The sequence below is a fragment of the Gossypium hirsutum genome, chromosome D12, assembly GCF_007990345.1.
Source record: "Gossypium hirsutum isolate 1008001.06 chromosome D12, Gossypium_hirsutum_v2.1, whole genome shotgun sequence".
NCBI classification, from domain to species: Eukaryota; Viridiplantae; Streptophyta; class Magnoliopsida; order Malvales; family Malvaceae; genus Gossypium; species Gossypium hirsutum.
The window spans coordinates 42,216,865-42,227,197 of record NC_053448.1 but is presented as its reverse complement, the minus strand read 5'-3'; the positions used below and the strand labels follow the sequence as shown (position 1 = coordinate 42,227,197).

Below are 10,333 nucleotides of genomic sequence, written 5' to 3'. Positions count from 1 at the left end.
CAATGTTCAACATAATGTCTCGAGACAAGGGTTTCCATGTCTCGAGACAGGCCTCATTTTATTTTAAGAAATTTTAGCTTCAATGCTTATATGTCTTGAGACATGGGGTTCTTGTCTCAAGATTTAGAACAATGCAAAACTTATTTAGATTTGATGTACTCTTGTCTCGAGACAAAAGTCACTTTGTCTCAAGACTTAATTGAGGTAGTCTTGAGACTAGCTCGACAGGTCTCGAGATAATAAGCTATTGATTGTATGAAATGATAAAGTTTGTTTTAATGGTCAAGAGACATGTTCTTGTTATCTCAAGACTTAATGGCAAAATGACCCTAAATGCACAATTTCAAACATTCAAACCATACAAAATTATACCTAAAATATACCTAAACTTTACACAATTGAAAAATCATCAATTCAACATATAAACACATTCATTCACCAACAAATCCTAGCATCCATTTCATCATTATATAACCAAGCAAATTATGCAATCAAACACTTATAAACATGCATGATAATCTTTAAATCAAAAGATGAAACTCACCACTCAAACATTATAGGTCATAATACCAAAAGTACCAAATATTAACTTAAGCAACATGCTAAATCAACGTAGGTACATGTCATTTGACCCAAACACGTTTATACATACAAAATAAACAACTAGCTGGTTTCCAATATAAGCTTTCAAGTTGGATGCTTCTAACCTCGAATTTGTTGGATTCAATGCCCTAAGTGTAGTGTTTTCGTCTATGTACACTTATATTTTTGAACAAATAGTTTAATAATAATATCCATTAACTACATTAATACCTTTTGTATATTGTCCTCAATTTTTTTGCACGCAGAGCAAAATGGAAGTAAATATTAACTCATTGGTTATCTAACATTTAACTAATATGAAGCGATATTATGTAGTTGGATTGTAATATGGAAATACAACTTGTATTAGTAGATGAACCTAAACATGTCGTCCTTAGTCTAATCAGAAATGAGCAAATCGGTTGAAAGATTAATATACCGTCTATTAAGTCTAATATGGGAGATGCTTGATCTTGAGCTCAGAGTGAATGACTCCCAAAGATACAAACATAGATGTGACTGTCCAGACTAACAGTACATCGAACAAAACCTAAGTAGAATAAATTCTAGATTCGTTTGTAGATTTTTTTTTTCACTTGTTACATTCATAGTGTGGCCTACCTTAACATTGAGTGGATAATGGACTATGTATGAGAGTCTGGTATACTTTGATGTAACTAAAAGTCTGAGTTCAAATAGATAAGGAACCAAAAGCTAGTGCGTTGGGTATACGAATTTTGCAATATGTAGCATCATTCATAATAATGAAATTCACAACCAACTAATAGGTAAATGATATCCTCTCATCAGCATTACATGTTAGTGTTGGAAAAAATTCGATTCAAAAACGGTTTTCTTGTAGAGCAAAAAATTAAAATTTTGAAAATGAGTCGGTTTGTGATATTTATAGCAATAAACTTTTCACAAAATCGCACCTGTATTTTCAACTAGAAGGATCCTTTTCGTTCCCAACTTTCAATTGAATGGCCTTCTCCATTATTCTCGTACCACGAGCTACTTTGTGGGCTCGAACACTATCAAATCAAACACAGAACCATAAATTATTTACTTTACTTTTAGTGAGAAAGTAAAATTTTCTCTCAAATAAAAACTAGTAGAATTATTATTCCCAAAAAATAATATTTATACTTAGAAATGAATTCTCACTATCTTCGAATAGAATAACAATATGTCAAAATTGTGTAAAATTTATTGTATTTTTAGCTCTATTGGTGCCATCTATTTATAAGGAGAGGAAGTGAAACCCTGGTTGATTTAGTAGAATGCATTTAATGTCTATTTAATAGGAAAACAATCCCCTGGGTGAATTAGGAGAGAGAGGGGTTAACAGGGTGTGTTTCCTCTCATATGTATTATGATGAGGATTCGAGCTTCTTTTATATTTGGTCTAATTATATGTGCTTCCTAGACTTTTAACCCAGCATGTTATAATTCAATCGAACTAAATAAATGTTTTTCTATTTTCCAAAATAGACATTATAAATTAATTTTAATTAATTAATTAATTTCCCAATTAAATAATTTTCTCAACCCAATGCTTTTTCTTTAAAATCATTGCAACTTTACCGTAAAAGAATCTATGAGAAAATATATTTAATTTTTCTACATTTAACGGATTCAAAATGACCAATTAATTTAATTTTATTTTTGAACTTCAATTATTTAATTAATTAAATAATAATTCGAAAAACCATAAATTAATTATCAGGCCATTTTCATATTTAGTGAGAAACACACATTCATTTCTGAAATTTCTCATTTCTCTAACTTTATCATTTTCACTACAGCAAAACAGGTTTTTAGCGGTATTTTTAGCGGCGTTTGGACAGAAAACGCCACTAAAAATCGAGCATTAGCGGCGTTCCCAAGGAAGCGCAGCAAAAAACCTAAGCCCCCAGCTTTTTGAGGCGTTAGCGGCGTTTTTGAAAAAATGCCACTAATGCTCGAGAATTTAGCGGCGTTTTTGAAAAAGCGCCGCTAATGCTCTGGGCTTTAGCGGCATTTGTGAAAAGGTGCCGCTAATGCTCTAGGCTTTAGCATCGTTTTTGAAAAAGTGACTCTAATGCTCTATTTTTAGCGGCGTTTTTGAAAAAACGCAATGCTCTATTTTTAGCGACGTTTTTGAAAAAGCGCCGCAAAAACTATTTTGTCTGTCTATTTATTATTTAATTGGTTTATTTATATTTATTAAAATTTAATTTATTTTTAATTGAATATTTAAAATCTTCAGAAAAATAATGACACGTAAAAATAATTTGAAATAAAAAACATAGAAAAATATTTGTTAAAAATGAAAAAATTAAAATACTATTATTTAAAATAATTTTAAAGTTTTTTGGGTACATTATTGATTTCTTTTAATTTATATATTAAATAATTTCTTATATAACTGTAAAAGAGATAGTATTAATTTTAAAATATTAAATTAATTATCACTACAATTTAGGGTTTTTAGTTTAGAGTATATGGTTTAGAGTTTAAGGTTTAGGTGTTACCATTTTAAGATTTATGGATTATGGGTTTATGGGTTATGATTTATGGTTTATGGTTTAAAGGCTGGGGTTTAAAATTTAGAGGTTATGTGTTAAGGGTTTATGAGTTTATGGTTTTAGGGTTTAGGTTTATGGTTTAAGGTTTAGAGTAACTAGTGTTTTCTAATTTTAAAATATTGAATTAATTATCATTATAGTTTAGGGTTTAGGGTTTATAGTTTAGGATATATGGTTTAGGGTTTAAGGTTTAAGAGTTATTATCTTAAGGTTTATGGATTATGGGTTTAAGGGTTAGGGTTTAGGATTTAGGAGTTAAGGATTTATAATTTATGTTTTATGATTCAGGGTTTAGGGATAGGGTTAGGGGTTTAGATTGATTAGTGTTTTTTAATTTATATATTAAATAATTTCTTATATAATTGTAGTTTAAATTATTTAAGAGATAATAGATAAACTTTATATATATTAAATGGTTTAGGATTTAAGGTTTACTTGAGATTTGTTAAATGATGAAATTTTATACAATCAATTAATGCATTTATATTTAAAAATATTTAATCTAAACCATTTGATATATTTAAATATTAGATTTTAAAAAAACATTGATAAATAAATAAAAAGTAACAGATTGATATGGATAGATAACTATCTATTTTGGATAGGACCAAATTATAACAAATAAAAATGAAATACAAAAACTAAAATCATTCCACATCGAACATCTAGCAAAATAGTTATATTTTAGTTAGGAAGAAATATCTCTAATAAAATGAAGATTAGATCGGAAAATAATAATATAAAATCATGATTAACGTCTCAATCTTTAATAGAAATTTGATATGTGAGAGATTGATTGCTGACATTGAATAATTCTAACTTAATAATTAATTACAGTAATTTAATTATTTGTTTTCTTATTAAAATATACAATATTTATTTTGAGAATACCTGGTTATTTTTTTTATAAAAATCCAATTTATCAAAATAGTAATAATAAATGTTTTATAAAATTACTTAACTAATAATTTTTAATAGATAAAATAAGATATTTTTAGCAGAGCAAAACGACGTCGTTTTATTCAAAATGAAATATTTTTTTACGGTGTTTTTAAAAAAACGCTACAAAAGTTAAACAATAACGGCGTTTTTATAATAAATGCCGCAAAGAATAATTTTACTTTAAAAAACATCCCGCCATTTTATCCCCAAATTCCCCCCTGTTGAACCCCTAATTCCCCCCTAAAACTCTTAACTTTGCAAACACGCCGTCTCTCTTGCTTTCTCTCCCTCCCTCCCTCCCTGCGACATTATAAAAAAAATTTCAAAAATTCCAAAAAATCTCAAACGGCAAGTTGTGATGGCATCAGATTTTGCGATGGGCCAGTTCCGGTTTCTGAAAAGATTACTATTGGTTCATGGTCACTGGAATTATCAGCGTGTTGGTTACTTAGTACTTTACAACTTCTATCGCAATGCCGTTTTTGAGTTGAGGCTATTCTGGTATGTACCGTTTTTTGTTGTGAAATCTGAGCTTTTTGAAATTTCCTAGGTGCATTGCTTAAAAGAAAGGGGGAACATACTGGGCAATTTCCCCACATTCTGATTCCTGCAGGAGCATTCGACCCGTTGCTTTATGCATAGATTACTTTCAGATTTTTGGGCTGTAAGTGTTCTTCCTTTTTTTTCCTGCTAGTATAGAATTTTAATTTACTTTTTTGTTCCGTAATTGCTTTTTTTTAATTAACATAGAAAATAAGTATGAAATTGAGGTTGACGGTTTAGAAGGGAAGTACGAGGTTTGGCAGAGGAAATTGCATCCTGACCTTGTTCTCAAAATCCACCAGGTTCAAAATCCCTCAACTTAACCCTCGTCTATTTTTATTTTTCTAAAAAATTTATAATTTTTAAACTATTTATTTCTTAAAATTTTACATATATATGAAAGGCATAAATGCCTTTACAATAAGAACTGTTGATTTTAAATTTTTGTAATAATTAAATTAGCATTAGATTAAATTGTAATTGAAAATTTTTATAAATAGTACAATGATGTCTTCCATGGTCAAGCATGCAAGAAAAAATAAAAACAAAGCCATATGTTTGAAAGGGAAAACTAAATGTCTCTCAATACGTTACAACCTTTTTCTGTATAAGCATTTTTCTTGTGATATAGCTTTCTTATGCATATATGTTTGTGTTAAATTTTTTTATTATATCTAAGTCATAAAAGTGATCTTTTTTGTACATATGCCTTTATGCTTAATAAATTGTTATGTTTTACAGAAGTTAAGTGCTCTTCATGGTGCCCTCATGACAAATTTGGACATATCCGTGATGTGTCATTTCAACATCCAATAAAAATTTACTTTGGTATTAGTCTTTTTTTCTTCCTGGAGTTATTATTTTATGCTGAGATTAGCATCATTTCTTATACTTGTTGTAATTAATTAAAAAAATTTTGAAATAAGAAGAAAAATCTTAATGCCACAAAAAGTTTATTTTTCTTTGTTCTTTTGATGGATAAGTATCATTTTGTATTGAGTGTTAAATTGTGTGACTGATTAAGGAACTGACTTAACCATGCATGCTTTCTGGTAATACCAACATGGTTATTCATTGTGATCCTAGTTGATGCTTTTTAGATATTTTGGGTAAAAAATGTAGAGAAGTTAGAAGAATTCCAGTTGCCATGCTGAAAGTAAAGATGCAGCAGGTTGGTGAAATGTTTTTAATTTCACATAGATTTGGCTTCTTTATACGTTTTCTTGATCTTTTGCAGTAAATTTGGTGGGACACAGCACTATGCAGTGTTCAACTTTGATGAGACTAATGTTAGATGAGCCATCAATTTTGTTTTATCTTCCCGTAGTGAAGTTATGTTCCTAGCCTTCTTTTATTTTTGAGTGGCTGTATTTTTTATGCTTCACTTGTGCGTCTACTGGTGTGTGTGTCTGTGTTATAGCTGAACCATAAAAAAGTTGTTCCTTTAATTTTCTTAATAGTTTATATAATTTGAACTCTATTCATATTATGGGTTTTCTGACAAAAATGCTTTCAATTATGCATCTTTTTGGTTGACAAAAATGTGTTTGGGTTGCATTCTGTAAACTAAATATCTATACTACTATTAACGTGGTATCAATTTGGTCTAGCAAAACCATCATTATGTGACATGAAGTCCTTTTGAAACTTTTAGTTCATTATTCTCCTTATCTAGACTGAATTGTTTTTCTCAGAATCCACTTCTCTGAAATGATACGAACCATGGGAATACATCGACAACATCTTTTTGACCTCAAGGTCTTGTTCTCTTTGTTCTTAAAATTTTACAGGCTGCTCGAAATAATGTGCTTCTTACAGTTCCAGCTCTGCTTTATGCTATTAATAATTACCTAAAGTTTATCATGCAGGTGGTGTTGACGGGTTGCACATGTTTATACCTTCGCTTTCACTGTTCTAATCTTAGAGATAGAATGCATTTTTCTCGTTTTTTCTCTCTTGATTTTTGCTTTTATTAGCTGCTGAAGTGAACCATCTTTTGGAATCTGTGGTTGTCTTAGGTACTGGTCCTTTTGAAATTTAGTACAGTGCTTTATTTTGTTACAGCTGAGGTTGTGGCAAGATCAAAAGCATGGTTGGGTCGAGGTTTTTCTTGTGTATGTGCTCAGAGTAGAGAGAGTGATGCTCGTCCATCATTTGATTTAACTCCTTCCCAGGTAATGTCTATGATCGGGTTCACCTGTTCATCTTTACGTTGTCATCTATGATGGTCATTTGCCCATTTCATCTGTAATATGTGAATTCCTATCTGCAAAGAAATAGAAATCTAATGATAGGATATCTCATAAAGTTTTCCTGCTACTCGTATACCATTGATTACTTTAACTAATGAGAAGTGCGGGAAGTTGGTATCTTGCTTTAATTTGTTAGAATTTGATTTTTCTACTTTATAAAAGTTGAAAATTTGGTCTGGTTGTTGGTGAATGCATGAACTTGAACTGTTGATTTTTTCTAATTTGTTGCACATAAGTTGTTATAAAAATTGAAAATTTAGTCTGCTTGTTGGTAAATGCATGAACTTGAACCATTTATTTTTGCTAATTTGTTGCATATAAGTTGTTATAAATATTGAAAAATTAGTCTGATTTTTGGTAAATACATGAACTTGAACCATTGATTTTTTGCTAATTTGTTGCATATAAATCGTTATAGAAATTGAAGATTTAGCCCTATTGCCGATAAATATATGTAGTTGATTTTTGCTAATTTGTTTCACATAAACTGTTGTAAGATTGATTTGTGTTAATTTCTTGCATATAAATTATTGAAATGTTGATTTTTGATAATTCCTTACATATTAAATATTGAAGTGTTGATATTCAAGCTAGTAATTTAACAGTAAGGTTTACTAATGTTATCCAATTGGACTAACTTATCAGGTTTTGTAAATTAAGGGGATAAAATTCATAATTAGACCTTTACTTATTTATTTTTATTCCAAAGTGTTACCTTGAAAGTTAGTATTGGCTTAATTTTCCAGTACTTATTGTGTGTATGTTGGCTTAATTTTCCAGTACTTATTGTGTGTATGTCTTGCTTGAAGGCATCTCCTTTAATTCCAGGTTGAAACAAACCCAATAAATGAGATGTCCTTTTTTTAGACTCAATTAGGCAACCACTAGAATTTGGTCGTGTCTTGGGTAGTACTCTTATGTTATTTTTCAAAGGATGTTATTTAGCACTGTAGAGAGGTTATGATTTTCATGTAATTGAATCAATTCTGATTGGTTTTGATTTTAGTGTGGGACAATAAGATTGTTCATGCACAATTTTACTCACCAGCAACACGAACTACCCTGCAAGGACGACCTCCGTCCAGGTAAAAACAGGTCATTTTCCGTATAATGGTGGTAGTTTAGTTCGATTTTGCATGACTGAATCTAACAAAAAGGCACTTGCAATGCCTCTTTAGTTTGTTATTATGGCTATGCATTTATGTGTTGCTTGATCTAGTCTGTTGCTTGCAGCATTTGCAGGTATTTTGTGCAGTTTAAGTTGTGAACATTGGGTTTTGATTTGTCATGTGAACAAATATGATGAATCTGAAGTGCATTTCTATTCTTCTATTTGCAGTTAAGATTTGAAACTGAAGACAAAGCAAGGAGACTTCTAGTAATGTGTCATTTTTGTTGAAACCAGGGGGTTATTTTTTCAGTATTACTCTCGAAAAAGTGATTGCCAAAAACTGCTATTTCTGGATTTGTTAATTTTCCTTTTTTTTTCTTGTGGTTGCTGCTGCACCTATTTCTGGGAGGTGATTGTGTAAACATTTTAGTGTGCTTTAGTTATTGTAAGAATATTTTTAACTTTGTTAGTTTTAATATTATTGTAAGAATATTTTGAATTATAATTCAGTTATCAATTTATATCATATATCTTTCATTGAATTTGAAGTATCATTTAAATTTGCTATTTTTGGTTGGATTTTATGTTGGAAGGATAGTATATGGATGAAAATTGGATGTTACAAATTTGCTAAAATTAATGGCGTTTTTCCATAAATGCCACTAAAGAATCGTACTTTTAGCGGCGTTTGTGATAAAAGCGCAGCTAAAGATCACGTTCTTTAGCGGTATTTTTGGGTAAAGCGCTGCTAAAGGTCATGTTCTTTAGCGGCGTTTGTGGGTAAAGCGCCGTTAAAGGTCATGTTCTTTAGCGGCATTTGTGGGTAAAGCGCCGTTAAAGCTCATGTTCTATAGCGACGTTTGTGGAAAAAGCGCCGCTAAAAGTCATGATCTATAGCGGTGTTTGTGAAAAAAACGCCGCTAAAAGTCATGATTTTTAGCTGCGTTTATGTCTAAAAACGCCGCAAACGTTAGCGACGTTGTCAATAGCGGCACTTTTTGCGCTAAAAAGCGCTGCTAAAGGCCTAAAAAATGTCGCTAAAAGCCTGTTTTGGTGTAATGTTTTATCCATTTCTATTCATTTTATTCAACATGCAATTCATTTATAGTTTTAACGAGCTAGCAGAGTGACTGATTGGACATATGTGATTAGGAATGAAATGATTTATAATTAAGTTCTAGTTTTTCACTTATTAATTATAAACTCATTTAGTCACCAAGTCATTACACTATAGTATCATGACTGAGCTCTCCTTAATGATATATCATTACGAAAGCTACTTGATCAGTGCTCATCCAATGACCTTGACATAAGTGTGTTATCCTCATAGGATATCTTTAATATCTTTAGAATAAATTCGCTCTTCCAATATGATCCTATTTTATCTCATGGTATCGATTACATCTTCCTTCATGAAAACTCAATTACTACCAAATAGTAATTAAGTTATTCATCACAAAGACGAATGACTCGTGGTGACGTTTATTTTTCATCTATCATGTAATGCTAATGAGAGAATATCATTTACCCATGTCTTGGGCTATGAATTCCATTATTGTGAATGATGCTACATATTGCAGAAGTTATATACACAACACATCAGCTTTCTATTCCTATCTATTGGAACTCAGTCTTTCACTTACATTAAAGTATACAAGTTACACATACATAGTTCATCGTCCACTCGGGATTAAGTTATGTCACACTACAAACATCACAAGTGAATAAATCCATAAAAAGATTCAGAATCTATTCTGCTTAGGTCCAGTCTGATGTATTGTCAGTCCAGTCAGTCATATTTATGTCTCTATCTTTTGGGAGTTATCCGCTTCGATGACTAAGATAAAGATATCTCCAATTGGACTTGATAGATGACATATTAGCCTTTTAATCGATTTGCTAATTTCTGATTAGACTAATGACATGTTTAGTTTCATCTACTAATATAAGTTATCTTTTCGTATCACAATCTAACCACATAATAGCACTTAGTATTAATTTAAACATTAGAAAACCAGTGAACTAATATTTGCTTCTGCTTTTTTTGCATGCAAAAACCACATAAGGACATTATACAAAGAATATTAATGTAATCCATGAATAATTTTATTAACCAATCTGTTCGAAAAAATTACAAGTATACAAACGAATATACTACACTTAGGGCACTAGATCCAACAGTCTTTCACTCGCCCTAGAGAAGTAGATGAGTCATTTTTGCATTATCATGCTCTCTACATGTTTTTCAAAACTCCTAGCTAGTAGAGTCTTGGTAAACAAGTCTACAAGGTTGTCCTCATATGCAAATTTAACTACAATTACGATTACATCTA

The 10,333-nt window shown here is 30.6% G+C and overlaps 1 protein-coding gene across 21 annotated transcripts; it reads left to right on the top strand.

Moving 5' to 3' along the window:
- The first annotated feature begins 4,304 nt into the window (after positions 1–4,304).
- On the top strand, positions 4,305–8,542 carry LOC107945911 (uncharacterized). 21 transcript variants are annotated; one of them, XM_041106742.1, is made up of 9 exons: positions 4,309–4,595; positions 4,708–4,758; positions 4,845–4,939; positions 5,379–5,465; positions 5,875–6,395; positions 6,656–6,811; positions 7,896–7,974; positions 8,123–8,131; positions 8,229–8,542. In XM_041106742.1, exons 5-9 carry the CDS (start codon positions 6,348–6,350, stop codon positions 8,237–8,239), a joined length of 303 nt encoding a protein of 100 aa, XP_040962676.1. In that variant the 5' UTR covers positions 4,309–4,595; positions 4,708–4,758; positions 4,845–4,939; positions 5,379–5,465; positions 5,875–6,347; the 3' UTR covers positions 8,240–8,542. The 21 variants fall into 21 exon arrangements, 9 of the variants coding, with proteins under 9 accessions (XP_040962676.1, XP_040962677.1, XP_040962680.1 ...); XM_041106743.1 differs by having other exon boundaries at positions 4,321–4,595; positions 6,332–6,395; XR_005921656.1 differs by lacking the exon at positions 8,123–8,131 and having other exon boundaries at positions 4,305–4,595.
- The last annotated feature ends 1,791 nt before the right edge of the window (positions 8,543–10,333 follow it).

Excerpts from the sequence above, each read along its gene's own strand:
- LOC107945911 (XM_016880064.2), top strand. The coding sequence starts at position 5,351 with ATGCTTAATAAATTGTTATGTTTTACAGAAGTTAAGTGCTCTTCATGG. Across the intron at positions 5,466-6,701 it reads TCCAATAAAAATTTACTTTG|CTGAGGTTGTGGCAAGATCA; the intron begins GTATTAGTCTTT and ends ATTTTGTTACAG. Across the intron at positions 6,812-7,895 it reads TTGATTTAACTCCTTCCCAG|TGTGGGACAATAAGATTGTT; the intron begins GTAATGTCTATG and ends TTTTGATTTTAG.